This window comes from Chiloscyllium plagiosum, chromosome 19 (assembly GCF_004010195.1).
Source record: "Chiloscyllium plagiosum isolate BGI_BamShark_2017 chromosome 19, ASM401019v2, whole genome shotgun sequence".
NCBI lineage: Eukaryota > Metazoa > Chordata > Chondrichthyes > Orectolobiformes > Hemiscylliidae > Chiloscyllium > Chiloscyllium plagiosum.
The window spans coordinates 10,893,670-10,912,320 of NC_057728.1; the positions used below are offsets into that span (position 1 = coordinate 10,893,670).

At 39.3% G+C, this 18,651-nt stretch overlaps 1 protein-coding gene across 1 annotated transcript in view; it reads left to right on the forward strand.

The window, feature by feature from the left end:
* The window catches only part of htatsf1 (HIV-1 Tat specific factor 1), an 18,820-nt gene extending 723 nt beyond the window's left edge, over positions 1–18,097 (forward strand). Inside the window, exons 2-9 of the mRNA XM_043709080.1 lie at positions 537–729; positions 3,015–3,062; positions 4,237–4,391; positions 6,155–6,318; positions 9,307–9,406; positions 10,216–10,305; positions 13,048–13,185; positions 15,698–18,097. Of these exons, the coding sequence (XP_043565015.1) occupies positions 537–729; positions 3,015–3,062; positions 4,237–4,391; positions 6,155–6,318; positions 9,307–9,406; positions 10,216–10,305; positions 13,048–13,185; positions 15,698–16,111 (1,302 nt within the window). The 3' untranslated portion in view covers positions 16,112–18,097. The remainder of the gene's footprint in view (positions 1–536; positions 730–3,014; positions 3,063–4,236; positions 4,392–6,154; positions 6,319–9,306; positions 9,407–10,215; positions 10,306–13,047; positions 13,186–15,697) is intronic.
* The last annotated feature ends 554 nt before the right edge of the window (positions 18,098–18,651 follow it).

Below are 18,651 nucleotides of genomic sequence, written 5' to 3' on the forward strand. Positions count from 1 at the left end.
TGTGTGTGTCTGTCTGTCTCTTTCTCTCTCTTTATCTCCCCCACCACCAATCTTTCTTACACTCCTTCTCCACACACACCCTGACCCCTGTGTCTGTCTTTCTCTCCCTTGTCTGTCTTCCAGGATCTTATCTTTCTTTCTGCCCCTCAGGTCTTTCTCTCTCTCCCCCACCTCAGAATGCACTCCCTTCTCTCCTTTCTATCCCTGGATCCTGCGTGCTCTCTCTCTCTCTCTCTCTCTCTTTCTGTCTTCTCCATGTCCTACCTGCTGTGCCAGGGTGTTTTCCTCTCCATCCCCTGCCTCCCTAGTCTGTCTTGCCACAAATTCTCTCCAGGGTACACTTCATGCCCATCCCCTCTCCTCCCCAATGTCTTTCTTTCATCGCCTTCCCCAGTTTTTCTCTCCCCACCCAAAATAAGGTGCCCCTCTAATCCTATCCTCTTCCTGCACCCATCCTACCTGACTTTTCCCTCATTGAAAGTTTTCAACCACTTGTCTTGCATATCATGTCATGATGACTGTTTGTTTGTTTCCAGATCACTGAAGATTTTCTTGCAACCTATCATGCAAACTATGGTTACATTGAAGAGAACCCTGAGAATACTGGCAATTCTACCACTGAAACTGAGAAGACAGCAGCAGTTCTAGAAAAGTCTTCACAGAGCAATACGCCTCAAGGGGACCCTAAAGAATCAAAGCAAAAAGGGGAGAAAAGAAAAGTGGATGCAGGTAATGTTATTTTTCTTCTGTCATCTAGCACTTCAGAAGTTGTTAATGTGTTGGATATTAATTAGAGTTTGAAAATTTGATTTATTTAAAGGACTAGGCAGGTCCCTGAGTGGATCGCTGGTGGATATAGGTCACTACACTACTGTATTGATTTTGTCGAGAAACTCTGTGGCTGTGGCTTTTTTGCCTTCAGAGTTGGCAAGACACTCTTGAATTTTACTGGTACCTGTGTGTTTTCTCTGTCTGGCATTCTTTTTTTCCCGGTCTCCTCTTCAGGACCATTAGTGAGTGTAACCTGATGGTGTTAATTGTTTAAAATGCAAAGTTGATTTTTCATAAACTTTAGAATACAATGAGTACTGTAATTTGAGATTGTTCCCCTTGGCAACAGTTTGAGGCCGAATCAAGCTGTTTGCAACTTTGGTCTTAAATTTGATCTTGAACTGATTGCATCATTACTGACCAGTATTGGTTCCCTGCTTTGATTGGTTTTAAAAATCTTTTGCACGTTTTCACATCCTTCCATGGTCTTGGCCCCATCTATGTGTTAAATATTCTTAAAGCACTCAACCCTCTGAGATATCGGCAGTCCTCTAACTCTGGCCTTTTAATCATCCCTGTGACTTCAGCCAACAAGGGCTGGAACTCTGGAATTCCTTGCCTAAACCTCTCCAACTCTTCTTTTTGAAGATGTTTCTTTCAAATTAACTTGCCCTAATACCTGTTAATGTGGCAATGTCAAATATTGTTTACAAGTGCCTTGTAATTTATAGTATGTTTAAGGCACTATGCAAAATGAATGTACGAACATATGTATCTAACAAGAGCCTGCCTGTTGCTGTTTTTCATGTGTTCACCGATCCTGCCTCCACTACCTTTGGTGGCAGAACTTTCCAAAGTCACACTGCTCTCTGAGAGAAACAATTCTCATCTGATCTGAAGGTATTCACTGGGTTTCCCCAGGTTACAACAGCAGCTGCACCCAAAATACTTAATTGGCTGTAATACACAAGAAGTGTAAAATGATGAGGGGCATAGGAAGGGCAGACAGGAAGAACGGTTTGCTCTTGATGGAGGGATGAACAATCAGGGGGCATAGACTTAAAGGACAGAAGGTTTAGAAGAATTGTGAGGAAAAACATTTTCACCCAGAAGTTGATGGGATTCTCGAGCACTGCCTGTAAGGGTGGTAGAGGCGGAACCTCTCTCCACACCTAACTATTTAGAAGTGGACTTGCCATGCCAATTGCTGGAAAATGGGATTAGAATAGGTAGGTGGTTGATTTTTGAACAGTGTGGACATGCCTTTCCTGTGCTAGAAACTTCAATGATTCCAACTGTGGAGGTTGCTATGTTAACTGCATGTTCTTTCCTCTCTTGATCTCTTATTGAATTTTAATTCAAATTATCGCAATGTTGGCATTAGTGATAACCGTTCACACACGCATACTGGCGCATCTTGTAATTCATTTAGCATTGCTAATAGTTTTGAATCGTTTGAGGCTGATTTGTCAATCTTGTATTGTTGTCTTTAACTTGTCTCTTGAGATGGATGCAGATATAAATAAACAGTCTCTGAAAAAGAACAGGCGCAAGGTATTGTCTACATGGGGTGGCACGGTGGCTCAGTTGTTAGCACTGCTGCCTCACAGCACCAGGGTCCCAGGTTCGATTCCAGCCTCGGGCGATTGTCTGTCTGTGTGGAGTTTGCATATTCTCCCCTTGTCTGCGTGGGTTTCCTCCGGGTACTCTAGTTTCTTCCCACAATCCAAAGATATGCAGGTCAGGTGAATTGGCCATGCTAAATTGTCCATTGTGTTAGGTGCATTAGTCAGAGGGAAATGGGTCTGGGTGGGTTGCTCTTTGGAGGGTCGGTGTGGACTGGTTGGGCCGAAGGGCCTGTTTCCACACTGTAGGGAATCTAATCTAATAATGTCAGATTTCTGATAATGAAATTCTACAATTTGATCACCTAGATAAACAATTTTGAAAAGTAGAAAGCAAAATTCTGTTTTAATGCTGCAACCCACGTCATCATTCATGTGAAATGACCCATCTTGGTCTCACCAACTCTAACTTATTTCACCATACTACTCAAGTAATTGATTCTGACATTTTCAAAATTGTAAAGATGTTGAATTAATACTTGAACAACTGCGTTGCCTTACTGCTCACTCTCGTGCTTTTCTGATTTTTAAGAAGCATGTAGTACTTACCATTTTGTGTATCTCATCTATTTTATAGAGCTTCATTCATATTTAACAATGCAATTATATCTTTTAAAGGCTGGATTGACGTTGAGGAGCAGAGGAACACAAATGTGTATGTGTCTGGTAAGTACTGGCTTCAGGACTGCATGTCACTTGACAAAAACAAATCACTTGTATAGTTGGGTTTATTTCACCATGATGAAGTGCCTGTTATGATTCTGGTGAGTTGCAGATGCTTTGAGAGGCCAGCTCAAAGGTGCACTTCTGATGCAAGACTCCATTTGTTATGACTGGAATATGGCTTTTATTGTAAAGCATGCTTGGATAAAAGACCACAAGGTACTTTTCTTTGTACTGGGTAGCCAGTATAAGCATACATCCAGTCTTCTGACTGGTGAATAGATAACTGGCTGACTGTACATAGAAAGTTCCAACTTGCAAATTAGGTCTCTTAAGAAACAAAATTGCGTGAGAAGGTAAAACCCACATAGGGTTCCCTTACTATAACAGAATAAAGTGCCTTACGTTTTTTTAGTTTTTAACATTTTACTTTGGATAAATATCTGCTATATGAAGCTGAAATAGGATGTCGAAAATTCCTCGAGCAGAATTCCCTCTAAAACTGTCGAGGTCATGTTTTGAGTACATTGCTAAGCTTTTGTTGCCAAACTAAAATAGAAGTATTCCTGCTGTGGGAAAGCAACAGGATGGTGGCAAGACAATGTGATTTTAATAATATTGGATAAGGGATGTGTTTAGGCCAGGACACCAGGCTGACCCCCATTGCAGTTCTTCAACATTGGCCTATGAATATATTGATATCTACTTGAGAGGGAAGATGAGGCCTCTACTTGATGATTTTAAAAATAGGCACCTCCTTTAATTCTGTTAGCAGGGATGCAGAGTATTGACCTAGATTTTGTTCTGGTGGATTTGAATTCTATCTCAGGTGTATTTCAGAAGAGTATTAATATTTTTAAGGGAAGAATTGGCTACCCATCATCTCTCTATTTTTGTTTTGTAAATATCTTCTATTTTGAGCATTTCATTCAGGTTTTGTTGTCAAGATAAAATAAAAGCAACAAGCTATTAATTTTAAAGATCATACCATGACTACTTTGAAGTTTACTTCCATGATTTTATTTCCTCCAAGTGATTGTAAGTTTATGCTTCTTCAGTATATTGCATGCTTCAGTGTATTACAACATGTAGAAGGGAAATGGTCCTGCACCATCAAAACTTTACTTCCATTTGGAATTCTGGCAGGATGTTTTTCTAAGTTATTTCTCATTTGTAGGACTACCTCCAGACATAACAAATGATGAATTTGTGGAACTCATGTCAAAATTTGGAATCATCATGCAAAACCCTGAAACAGAAGAATATAAGATCAAATTGTACAAGGACAAAGATGGAAACCTCAAGGGGGATGGTCTCTGCTGCTACTTGAAGGTACGCAATTATTTGACCGTTGATTCTGAGTTTAATATTTGAACTATATTACAGGAAGTGTGTTTCTTCCTTTCTGACTTATCTAGTTTACATTGAATCATTATCTCTACCAAATTCTACAGGGAAGTCATTAACAAGACTGGCTAACTACATCTGATCCAATTCTAAATATTATTAAAACTGAATGTTACTGTTTTTAAACGTCACATGAAACTGAATTGGCCATTGTTTTCAAATATTTAAACTTATAGATGAAAAATCATGTAGACTAAAAAGTAAGTTTTTTTTTTTCCTTCTGATGTGCGTTGGATAGTAGACAGACATTTATTATCTTCCAACCAAATTGACTTTGAGATGTCAGAACAATTAGGCTTCATGTGAAACTGAACTTTTTTTTTTGTATAAGTTGGCTTTAACAACACCCCCAACTTGATGAATCAGTGCTACTCCAAGTTGAGCAAAAATTGTACAAAATGCCAAGTGTGTGAAGGATGCAAGATACTGGGTTAGGGACATCAATATCCATCAGCAAGAGTGTCTTGGAAGTAGTACTACTGATTTAAGTTGACCCATCCCTAAAGGACACAATTGCTTGACTTGGTCTATAGCAGGTCCTGACTAAATCAAGATGAAAACATCAACTTGGCCTCAACTTCACCAGTCTACCTGTTGCAATGCATGACAGTGTTGACAAGAGTGGTTGGGATAATTGTGCAAGGGAGTGGGAAATAAGTAAGAAAATGGAGTGGAAGAGTAGGGTTAGTCAGGATGTGTTGGCAGGCCCAGGTATCAGGTCAGGTCATGGAGGAGTTGTATGGGTGGTAGGCTGTAATCGGGTCCAGTCAGGAGGAGTTGGTCACGGGGCAGCTGATGGTTCAGTGGGAGGAATTTGGGGTCCAGTTGGGTGCTAGGGTCCACTTGTGTTGGGTCAGGGATGGGATTAGTTGGGGAAGCTGGGAATGGGTTTTGGGTGTGGTGGAAGGGGAGCGGTCAGTTGTGTGGTAAACCAGGAGTTTGATGGACTGTCACATTTTAATATTTCCGGATAACTGTCCAAAGTCTCTAGCTCTCACAGTTGGAGACTTTTCTGAAGATTGTTAGGGAGCAGGGAAACTTCACATTGGAAATTTAGACTTCTCAGTGAATCCCTTTAGAGTCAGCACATGGGGAACTCTGTGGGATCCTGACCTGCATTCCTGGATCTGGGCTTTTATATACTTTTGATCAGATCACTTTTTGTTCTTCTAAATTTGCAATATAAGCCTAGGCTTATCCTGTCCCTCCCACATAGAATCAACCTCGTAAATCTTTTGACACTCTTGTCGAAGACAAATATTTCTTTTTCTGAATAAAGAGACTAAACTTGTCATGGATATGGAGGAGGAAGTAGATTCAAAACTGTGATGAGAAACTACCACACTTGGAGGATTGTGAATCTGTGGAAATTACTGGCCCAGAGTGAGGTAGAGGCAGAATCAATCAATGGATTCAAAAACAAAATAGATATGTTTCTGATTTTTAAAAAAGCAGAATAAAGTGTAGTTGGGAAGAGGCAGGAGAGTAGAGTTGAGATCTGCCATGATCATGTTAAAAGACAGTGGGCTCGAAGGGCTGAATTGCCTACTCCCATTCCTAATTGCTGTGTTCTTATCTGTACACTCTCAGAAAATCAATATACTTGTTCTTGCATCTCTAATTCCTTCATATTAAAAGGATATCATACAATTTTCCTCCCTTGACAAAACTACTTTTTTGTGTTCCAGAAAGAATCTATTGACCTTGCTCTCCGATTTTTGGATGAAACTGAATTGAGGGGATATAAGCTACATGTAGAAGTCGCCAAGTTTGAGATGAAAGGACAATATGATGCCAGCAAAAAGAAGAAGAAAAGCAAAGACTACAAGAAGAAATTGCTTCTGCAGAAAAAGTACCTTTATATCAATTATACCTTTTTAGTTTGGAAGCTTTCTTCTTAATTATGCCTGCAGAGTTGCTGTTGTCAGTAATCATCTGAGATTTACTATTCACATTATAGATTATGGCAAGCTTGGGTAAGGTGGACAAGAAAAAGCTGTTTCTATTAGTACAAGGATAGGGGACATATTTTAATGTTTTGATTGAGATTTGGAGCAATATGGTGAAGTGTTTTTTTTTAAATCAAGTGGTAATGAGCTGAAACTTGGTACCCATCAAGATGATGGATATGGAAATACATAATGATTTAAAAAGTCTACTGGATGGGCACTTGAAGGAAATAAACTTGCAGGCTATAGAAATCGAGATGGGGGAGTTGGTCTGACTCTATTGTCCTGGGGAGAGTTGCTATATACTAACTTGGCCAAATGCTGCCTTTGAATTCCTGATCAGACTCTGGGCATAAAGAATACTAATCAGAAGCTATACCCTTCAGGAATAAGCCCATACTTTCTAATACCTAACTACACAGTAGTTGGGGAGTATAAAAATAGGAACTGTTGTGCTCCACACTAAATCACTTCCTTTCTGATTTGGTCTCCCAAAAGCTGCTTTATTCTCTTCAAAACTGAGCACAAGTAGCATAAGACCAGGTATGACTTTTTTGAGTTAATTTTTCAGACTCCAGTTCAGCATCTTTAATAGCAGTAAATCGAACTATCATTCAAAGAATCCTGTATGAGAGCAAGAAAGAAACCTCCTTATTCCCATTAATGCGATCTCTTTATACTATTGAGCAAACTGTCTGATCTTGGCAGGCACTGGACTTGAGGGAATACCCTCTTTCTCAGTAAAGGCCAACTGTCTAGCTAACACATAGTTTTTTGTTCGTCTCTGTTCGTTACCAGTGCTATTGATTTTGATTTTGTTCCTTAAATTGTGGAGTGAATTGAATTGGCTGAACATTGCCTTGAGGACCCAGCAACACCGATGCCAATGCTGAGATAGATCATTGGCTTAGCACTTCTAGATGAAGTCGGATGCAAATGCTTCAGCCATGTCTTTGTAAAATTGTGCCAAGCTTCCTGATCAATAGGATAGGAAGATTTGTAGAGCTGTTGCCCTCATTAGTTGTTTAATTGTCCACCATTCTTCAACAGGATGTGGCAGGACTGCAGAGCTGTGATGTAATTCATTAGTTGTGGAATGTTTTGGCTCTGTCATGTGCTGTTTCTCACCTACAAGTCATGTGATTATTGTTTTTAAGTGCAATTTTATGATTCTCATTGCCTATACCACCTCATGATGCCCAGTTATGAGATGTTAGATCTATTCTGATTCGATTCCATTTAGCATCGTTTGGTATCACAGCACAATGAATGGTATGTTCAGTGTGAAGAGGAAATTTCGTCTCTCCAAATCTGTGTACGGTGATCACTCCTATCACAGTAATGAATAGATGTATCTGAGTCAGGTAGATTTGTGAAGACCAGGCCTACTAGATATCTAGCTTCCTCCGCATCTGCCGCATGTCCTGTCTAGCAGCTATATCCATGAATATACACCAGGCTTCGTCTAACTGCAGCGAGCCACTCTGGACATTTAAGTATTTCACAGTGTGTTCTGTGTTTTTGCCTCCCTCTATGTTCACTCCAAGTAGTGTTCAACATGAAGATGTATTGTTTCATCAGCTAAGGAAGTGATGTGTGGTAATTGATAGAGTTCATTGACCATGTTTTACCTGATGGCATGAGAATTCATGGGACTCAAAAGTCAATGTTGAGGGCCCCCAAGGCTTCTGACTGTATGTGCGCTGCCACTTCTATAGGGTCTTTCATGCTAGTGGGTTAGAACATAACCAGGATTAGTTATGCATGAAAGCAAAAGTGATTTTAAAAACTTAAAGGTTTGATTTCAATGTCCATTAACGGGCTGAATGACGTGGTTCTTCCAGTCTTTAAGCAGCAGGAACTGAATAACTTTATTGCTTCAACATTTTTAAGAATTTATTTTTGAAACAAAAGCAAGATGCTACTGATGCTGGAAAGTAAAATGGTGACTAACTATGCTACTCGCATTCCTGAACTGTTCCAAGTCAAGCATTTATAGTACAGAAATAACACTGGCGTCTGTTGTGGAAAATTGTCCAGATGTGCCCTGTCCAAAAAAAGGACAAATTCAATCCAGCCACTTATCCACTCCATTGTAAAGTAATGAAGTAGTTTTTGTCCCAGCATAACTGACGTCAGTGAAAACAAGGGAAAATTCACTCCACTGGTTTAAATGTGACCCTAATATAAAAGAAAATGATTGTACTTGGAAGCCAATCATCTCAGTCCCAGGGTGGTATTACTGCAGATGTTCATTCGGGAATGCTACCTGCATATTTCCCTCCATGTCATGGGCTCTTCTGATTTGAGGCTGTATAATTGTTCCTTCAATGTTATGAAATCAAAATCCTGGCATTCCCAGCAGCAGCAGATGGACTGTGGCATTTCAACTTGCCACCACCACCTCATGCCCCAACTTGGCACCTAATTGCTTTTTTTAAGTCTCCTCCCCGCACTTTCTCTACTCCACTAGGGTGTCACCTTTTGTACCTGGTAAAAGCCTCTTTTCCTTCTAGGGCTACATTTTACCCAACATATTGGGTCTGTATTTTCTCCAATTCCTTTTTGAACATTTCTCTCTCTGCACTGTCCCTTGTTAGACCTTCTACATGTTGACATAAAAAGCTCTCCTGAACACATTATGACCATGCGCAACGTCAGAAGAATTACCTAGTACAGTACAACCTCGATTATCCAAACAAGATCTCAAAGGCCTGATGTTTGGGTAAACTGTTATCAGAACATTTGATTGTCCGAACAAAATACTCCCCACCCATGTCGTTCGAATAATCGAGGTTGCCCTGTAAATGTTTATTCTCAGAAGTCTGCTTGTATATGGATAGGTCTTTTAAGATAGGTTTCTATTGACAGCCACAATTCCTTGTTGTTAGGCAGCTGGATTGGAGACCAGAAAGAAAACCTGGCAGTTCTCGATTACGATGTGAACGAGTTGTAATCCTTAAGAACATGTTTCATCCAAAGGATTTTGAGGTAAGTTAAGGCACTCAGATGGATTATGCATTGATTTTTTTTTACACTTACTCCCGGTACAGGCATAATATGAATAAATAACTTTATGCAGTTTCAGGATTAAATCATTATTGGGTTTGCTCTAACCATATTATGATCTAATTGTACCAAAGATTGGATTAAACTAGTCTAAATAAACAAGTCTCCCACATTATTTCAATTTCAACTTTTATCTGTTTTCAGCTGATCTAGTCTAGTTTGAATTCATTTTGCATTGATCTTTAGCTAGTTGAATAACATGGGTCACCAAGAGAATTATTGCTTTTTGTAACTTCTGTGGAATGCACTGTCCATGAGTATTCATAGCATGCTTGTGTATGTATATGAGGTTCCTGAACATAAGTGCCAGGAAGCCCAAGGTGACTTAAAGTCTCAGAAAATTTTATGCAAGGTTTTATCTGAATCTGAATTTTGGCCTCCTGTCAATGTACGTTTCCCCTCTCCTTTCTAAGTGTTCTGGGCAGGCTTGAAAAATTCTACCTTTTGTTTTACACAAGGATGTGTGGGATAAATTGAGGCAACTTGTATTTCAAATTAGCACAGAGACAAAAAGAAAAGAGATGGCTTTCAAAATAGGACACATGCTCGGACAAGAACTATCAAAACTGGAGATTGTCTACTTGCTGTGCAAAGATGAAGAATGCTACAAACAGTAATATTAAACTGTAATTACGTGTAATTCTATGCAACAAGACTTAAATCAGCAGGAGAAAATGTCGCTGTCAATGATATGACTCATTTAAAGTTTACTAACTTTAAACGTTTTATAGGAGGATCCACTGGTTTTGAATGAGATCAGAGATGATGTTCGACTAGAATGTGAAAAATTTGGTCAAGTCAAAAAAGTACTTCTATTTGATGTAAGTATTTTTTGTTTTTTCAAAAATCATTCATTTTGTACATGGTTTTTGTGTGGATTATTAGAGGGTAATATCAATGAAGTTGCAACGTGGGGTACTACAAGATTAAGTACTTCAGGTCCCAGTTGTTCACTCCCTATATCCATGATTTGGATCTGGGGCAACATGTAGAATTTCCAAATTTTGCACATGATACAAAGCTTACCAGGAATGTGTATTGTGAGGAAGATGTCCTTCTGCTAGTTTAAACGAGACCCACAGAAAAGCTCACCTCGTAATGTGTAAAAGTGAGTGACAAAGAACTACCAAATCCTACTATTTAAAGAAAGAAATAACAAGTTATTCTTTAACTCCAAGAAAATAAAACATTAAACATCAACTATCTACACTATAAAACTCCTTTGTCTGATCAATTTATCTATCTCCCACTTTACAAATCTATACTGATCCAATAAGTTTTACAAAAAATTTAAATTTCAAAACCATTCAGCTGTGTCAATTCTCCTCTGTATCTTCCTCCAGATTTTTCTGGGCCTTTTCTTCGGTCTTCTGCTGTACAGATTTCATATGAACAGGTACCTTTCAGAGAGCGGTTCTGCGGGCAGTCTGTGTTTGTTGGTGCCCTTTGCCATTCTGGTTAACTGTTCAAAATGCCTGATTCTTCTACCCCAAAAGAACCGATTAGTCCCATTGGTTTGATGTTGTCAAAACAGTAAAATTCAAAATCAGTTGGACTTTGGTATCTTGGAACATAATTTAAACTGGCCAAATTCGAAATTGTTGTGTACCATAACAGCTCAGCTATTTGTTTCACAGCCAAATGTTACATTTTTAATCTTTTCAGCACAATCTGTGTTTTAAGTCCTTGACAGCTTTCACTCTCTTAAAGGTACAGTACACCTACAACTTCATAACAGTAGATGGGACAGACAGTGCAACCTCTATTATCCAAACATCGTTTATCTGAATTTCAGACTATCCAAACAAGATCTCAAGGCCCCGATGTTTGGGTAAACTGTTATTCAAGCAGTCTGTTATCTAAACAAAATACTCCTTGCCCGTGTCTTTTGGAAAATCAAGGTTGCCCTGTAATGTAGAAAAATTACTCCACTTTGGAGGGAAGAACAGATGTGCAGAGTTTTTTTAAGCAGTGAGAAATTAACAATTGTAGAAGTTCAAAGGCACTTTGACCTTATCAATAAGTCACGGAAGGCTAACTCAGTGGTGCAGTAAGCTTTTAGGAAGGCTAATGGAATGCTGCTGCAAAAGGTGTCGTGACAATTCAGATGTCGTGAAATCTTGGTTTCTATTTTTAGGAGCTCATTTAGACTGCACTTGGAGTGCAGTTTGCAGTTTTGGTCTCCCTACCTTAGCAAAAATTTTAATGCTGTAGAAAGGAAATAACAAAGGTTCACCAGACTGTTTCCCAAGGTGGAATGAAGGGAATTGAGCCTGTGTGCTGTAGAGTTTTGAAGAATGAGAGGTGATATAATTGAAACTTGCTTATTGTGGGTAAGGTGTCTCGATCAGGGAGCAAATTTTAAAAATTAGAGGGTGCCATTTAGATTCAGAGATCGGCTTTTTTTTAACTCCAAGGGTGGCAAATCTTTGGAATTCTCTTCCCTTGATGGCTGTGAAAGCTCTGTTTTTTGATTACCAAGCATAGTCCAGAGGCTAAAGCTCTGAGGACACTGGTTCAAATCCCAAAGCTCCTTGAAAGTGGAGTCGCATGTAGATAGGATAGTGAAGAAGGCATTTGGCATGCATTCCTTTCTTGGTCAGAGTATTGAGTATAGAAGTTGGGAAGTCATGTTGCAGCCGTACAGGACATTGGTTAGGCCACTTTTGGAATATTATGTGCAATTCTGGTCTCCTTTGAAGAAATGAGAGGTGATATAATTGAAACTTGCTTATTGTGGATAAGGTGTCTCGATCAGGGAGCAAATTTTAAAAATTAGAGGGTGCCATTTAGATCAGAGATCGGCTTTTTTTTAACTCCAAGGGTGGCGAATCTTTCACAACTCCAAGGATGTTGTGAAACTTGAAAGGGTTCAGAAAAGATTTACAAGGATGTTGCCAGGGTTGGAGAATTTGAGCTATAGGGAGAGGCTGAATAGGCTGAGGATGTTTTCCCTGGAGCTTCGGAGACTGAGGGGTGACCTTATAGAGATTCTTAAAATCATAAGAGGATAAATAGATAAGGTATTTTCCGTGGGTGGGGCAGTCCAGAACTAGAAGGCATCGGTTTAGGGTGAGAGGAGAAAAATTTGAGAGCTAAGGGGATCTGGATGGGTATGTGAACAGGAAGGTTCTCTAGGGATATGGGCCAAGTGCTGGCAAATGAGACTAGGTTAGGTTAGAATATATGGTTGGCAATGACCAGTTGGACCGAAGGGTCTATTCTCGTGCTGTGCATCTCTATGACTGAGAGCAGCTTTTGGAATTTTAAACTCAATATTACTGTAATTGAAACTCGTTTTGTGATTGCTATGAAACTGTTATTAATTGTAGTTTTTAAAAAAAAAACACTCTGGTTCAGTAACATCTTCACCTAGTCTGGCCAACATGTAACTCCAGACCTACAGCAATGTGGTTGACTTTTAACCAGCTTCTGAAATGGTTGAGTAAGCCTCTCAGTTCAAGAGCAATTAGGAAGGGACAATAAATATCCATATCCCGTGAACCATAAAAACAAATGTATTAAAAATTGAAGATGTGTTTAATGTTGGATCTAATTTCCAGAGACACCCTGGTGGAATAGCCTCTGTAGCATTTAAAGAACCAGAACAAGCTGATCAATGTATCCTGATGCTTAATGGAAGATGGTTTGGTGGACGCCAGATAACCGCTGAGACGTGGGATGGTGTTGTTGATTACCAGGTATGAGGGAAAGATTGATATTATTTTGGATGAATTAGAAGCAGGCCATTTGTCGTCATGTTAATTTTAAAAATGCCAGTGCGTTACCTCAAATGTGTGCTTTAATCTTTCTGACCCAGCTTATGGAGGACTTTTTTTTCCCAATTAGATTACTTAGTGTGAAGTTTTCAAAAAAGTTTTTGATAGCTTCAAGAATGCTGCATCCATTTCTCCTTTCCCAGTTTTGTTGGTAACCTCCTCAAACAAAAAATTCCCCAAGTTTGTCAAGTGATTTCTTATTTGTAAATCCATGCTCACCAATCCCAATCAGATCGCTACTATCTGTTATGATAGTATCAATTGTCTGTTGTTCCCATTCTTTATCAATATTTAATGTTTTCCCTACTACTGATGTAAGGCATCAGGAATTGATGCCTTCCAATTCACCGGAATTGTTCCAGAATCTAAAGTACAGAATAGGAACAGGCCCTACAGCTGTCCGTGTCTGTGTTGACCCATGATGCCATTCTAACCTAATTTCATCTGTGTGGTCTGTATCGCTCTATTCCCTGCGCATTATTTTGAAATGCATTGTCTATCTGTCTGACCATCTCCTTCAACACAGATGTAGATCATCAGCTGGGGATTTATCAACATTCACCTGCATTATGTCTCCACAACAATCATCTTAATACTATTTCCTTTAACTCCTCATTCACCAGAGCCACTTGAACGTGCCTCCGGTGACTCTGTGTGGAGTTTGCACATTCTCCCCGTGTCTGCGTGGGTTTCCTCCGGGTGCTCCGGTTTCCTCCCACAATCCAAAAATAGGCAGGTTAGGTGAATTGGCCATGCTAAATTGCCCATAGTGTTAGGTAAGGGGTAAATGTAGGGGAATGGGTCTGGGTGGGTGGTTCTTCGGAGGGTCTGTGTGGACTTGTTGGGCCAAAGGGCCTGTTTACACACTGTAAGTAATCTAATCTAATAATCTAAAACACTCTCTCTAGTTCTTTGAGATTTCTGTGGCTTCCTCCATGAAGGTAGATAGACAGTGTAACAATTTAGCTTACCTGTCATTTCTCTTTGCTGTTATAAATTCTCCTGATGCTACTGATACACACACATTTTATCCATACATTTCCTTTTACGTGCCTAGAAAAACTTTTACGGTCTGTTTTGTTTTTATTTTGGTAGTTCACATTCATATTCTGTTCTCCCTATCCTTCTTAATTTCTTGGTCTTTTCATAGAATTCCTACAGTGGTGAAACAGGCCATTTGGTCCATCGAGACCCATTCCACTCTCCTATTACTTTGTTTCCCCCAACTAATGCACGTAACGTACACATCCCTGAGCAATATGGGCAATTCAACATGGCAATTTGCCTAACCTGCACATCTTTGAATTATGGGAGGAAACCAGAGCACCCAGAGGAAACCCATGCAGAGACAGGGAGAATATGCAAACTCCACATAGACAGTCACCCAAGGCTGGAATCAAACCTGGGTCCCTGGCTCTGTGAGGCAGCAGTGCTAACCACAGAGCCACCGTGCCACCCTCTTATGAATGCCCTTTCTAGCTACCTTCAGTGGGACCCGAACATACGTGTGGAGACCTGAATCGATTCTCAATCCATCACCTTTAACCACTCTGTCACGACTACCGGAACTTTGTATTGTGTAAACCTCCCAATCTTTAGAACTACTATGTTCTCTGGCAACTTGATAGGCCTTTTATTTTGATACAATCCTGAACTGCCTTTGTTCACCACAGTTGACCGACCTGAGTTTTTGCACTTCGACGGAATGCATAGATGCTCTAAGTCGTGTCATAGATTGCCTTTGTACAGTCGTGCCTTTTAATTTTCTCGAATCATCTCAGTCAATTTGTGCTTCATGCCTTCATAATTTCCCTTAAAGTTATTAAAATTTGATTCAGTTTGAGCTGCCTCCCTTGCTAACTGTGAGGCAGTGGAGGAAGGATAATGGTGCAGACATTGATGATGAGCTGGCTCAGTACTGATGGACTCTTAAGCTATACCTTTTCTATTTTCTTATTCTAAAAGCTATTCAAAATGGTGTCAGATCACATTGACATTGTAAAAGCTTTCCACTATTTTACACTCACTGTAAAATGCAGGTGACAATAGATTCAGAATGTAAAATTTTTTCATAGTGGTCACTCATGTCTAAAGGCTTTTCCAAAACAAGATTGTTAATTAGCCCTTCTTCATTACATATTACTAGATCTAAAATAGCATGTCTTCTGTTGGTTCCTCAACATACTGCTCGAGAAAACCATTCCTAACCCACTCAAGCAGGACATTTCTAATCCAAACATTTAGTTTAAACTTTGCCCTGTAACTAACTTCAAATAGGCATCTTACTGGGAACTTTTGAGAAAATTTGAAGAGCGTGCCACAAAAACTTATCTATTTTATCTAAGCAGCAAGATGTTTACTTTGTTAGAAATGAAGTGGTTACTTTCTTTTTTTTTAAAAAAACATGTTTAAATAGTATCTTAAATTCTTCCAGATTGAAGAAACTGTGAAAGAAAGAGAATACCGTTTGAAGACATGGGAATCATTTTTGGAAGGTAAGTCTGCCAGTGACTCAAAGACTACAGAGGCAAGTGGTCAAGCATCTTTAGAAGTCTCAGCTCCTCCAGAGGATAGCACAGAACGGTCTGAGGACAAAGGAAAGCAATCAGCAGGCAGTTTAACACCTTCAGAAGATAATGAAAAGCTATCAGCGGACACAGTAACGCTGTCAAAGGACAATACAAAACCTACAGTGGACAGTGCAGCACTTTCTGGGGATCTTAAACACCAAGATGTGATTGATTCTATATCTGATACTGAGAAGGCGGAAGAGAAGTGGATTGAAGAAAATTTATCTACGGACAGCAGTATTGATGGAAGTGTTGATGATGCAGAAGAAGAGCAGTGAGTTCTTATTGGGACTTTGCTTTTAAATGACTGCTTAAAAATACCATTTTTATCTGAAATATTGTAGAACATGGCTGGATATCTGGTGTGCAGGTTTTTAATTGTCACGTTGACTGCTTTAATTGAAAGAAGCTTTAACATAGTTAATATTTGGTGTCAAACATGTATTTAAGGATTGTGCCATTTTATGCTCAATTGAGAGAAACCTTTTCCGTCTTAACTTCTTATCCACTGACTTCAATAACCGTTCTTCTCTGGGAATACGTTGAGGTAAAAATGCAAACAGTTCTCAATTTTCTTTGCAGTTTATTCATCCGTTTTCCATGCTGCCTGATAAAGCAGTATTTTGTTTCTGTATAGCTTACTAAGTGTCAGCAGTTGTTGGCTGTGCCATCCGAATCACCCTTTTTTTGATATAATGTTTAGAAATTGATAAACTCCAGTCATGTAGGATGCTGCAGCAGAGTGCATAGCTTTCCTCATGAGATCTCACGCTATCTATCATTTGATGTTCCTAGTAACAGGAACCATGAGTGGTATTTTTCCTTTACTTTCTCTCTCTTCAGTTGAGTTTATTGAGTTCATATTGCCACAAACGTGTGAAAACAGTGGACAGGAGGTAATCCACTTCTGCAGTTAGCCTGTCTCACATCAGTATCATGGTATATACATTCTACTAAGTACCTGAAGCCTGTAATGTTCTGAGAAAGGCAAAACCGTTAAAACCCAACTAACTTTTGAGGACGCAGGGGTTATCTCAATGAGGCAACAGAAACTGTTTTCTAATCTGACTGAACAGAAGTTCAATTTTAAAAATCTCCCAATACCAGGTTATAGTCCAATAGGTTTATTTGGAAGTACAAGCTTTAGCAGCACTGTTCCTTCATCAGGTAGCTAGTGGGGCAGGATCATAGGACACAGAATTTATAATAAAAGATCATAGTGTCATACAACTGATGTGATGTATTGAACAAACAGATTGCTGTTAATTCTTAGAATATGGATGTTGGTTTTGAGTGATTTAATATGTAAGTGCAATTGTACACTTTATGGCCCAAAACTATTGGAGGGGAATAGAATGCTACAGGCAGCCTACATTCAGGATCTCTTCTAAAAGTGGTGAAATTATTCTCTCTGTAAATATGCACCAAGGAAACATCCTCTTTCTTTTAAAAGATGCGAATGACCCCTCGATATATTTGGAACAAACTGGAAGGAGGTAACTTCATTGAGCAGAAGAAACCATAATGGCAGTAAATCATTCCCTACACTTTACATCGAGTGTTGCGTGCTGTGTAATCTGGAAGAAAAGTTCAGTTTTAGTGATTTGAGTTACTGAACTATGTTTAGGATTTAAAAGTTCTTTGTTTCATCACATCTAGATGCATTTATTATATCAAAATATTAATGTCTGTAAAGTGTCAGATTTGTTGACTTGCTAGAAACTTCCAGTAGCTGTAGTCTTGTCAGATTCTGTTCTTCCTGTGAATTCCCCAACTGTTTCTTTCTTTACGTTTTATCTGCTTGAAATCTATTTGCATGATGATAGCCGTTCGCACATTGTTTCCCACTTCAGGTTTTTAATAGCATGTCTCCCCTGGGATGAGTTCACACTTCCGTTTTCTAACTATTTCCCTGAGCTGCTGGGTGAAACACATTTAAAGTACCTGTTCCGCATGCCATCAGTTTCAATAAGTTTGATCATTGGTATGGTCTAGGCTCTCAAAAGCTCCAGAAATAGCTCCAGAAATAACTCCAGAAAATGTTAGGCATACTCAGCAAGTCTGACTGCATTTGTGTCGGGGGTGTTCTCATGAAGGACTGGCCCTAAAAAAAACTTTGTCTTCTCAGATGCAGTTCGACATGCAGTGCTTTGACAGCACTTTCTAGGATGTGCAGTATTTTGTCTTCTGTATTTTGGGGGAAAAAAACACTGATTCATAAGTGATCATCATTTCCACTGGAATAAAATTGTACTGAAGAGGTTCTCAACAAGTATTGCCTCAATTATTTGCAGCAAATAAACAAAAAAACCCTTAAGACAGTATCTAATAGATCACAAAATGCAAGAACATCTTCTTGTGCATTTACACTTTTTTTTAGGATTATTAGCATTTTGAAGGTGTTGCTGTCATCTCTCGCATTCCCACATCACTAACACATTGCAGATTTAGTTTACAGGTCCAAATTGTAAGATCCATTCTTTTTTTTTTGTTGGTGTTTTTAAGGTTGTTCTCTCATTAGAAAGAGTTGACTGGTGGTGGGTTAATCTGAGGGTCACCTTGCCTCAGTCCTTCACAGCAAACCTTTACCAGTGTGGGAATTGACCCCTTGCTGTTGGCATCATGCTGCATCACAATTCGGCCATCCTGTCAACTGAGCTAACCAACCCTGTGTTTTTTTTTTATTTAGGAATTTCCCAAATTGCTGTATTACTTATTCTTTCTCTCTTTGAATAGCCCTCTAACCAGTCCAAACTCTTGACATCCTTCCTTGATTATAGATTTGCAATCCTATAGTTTTCTTCCTGCCATTTCCATT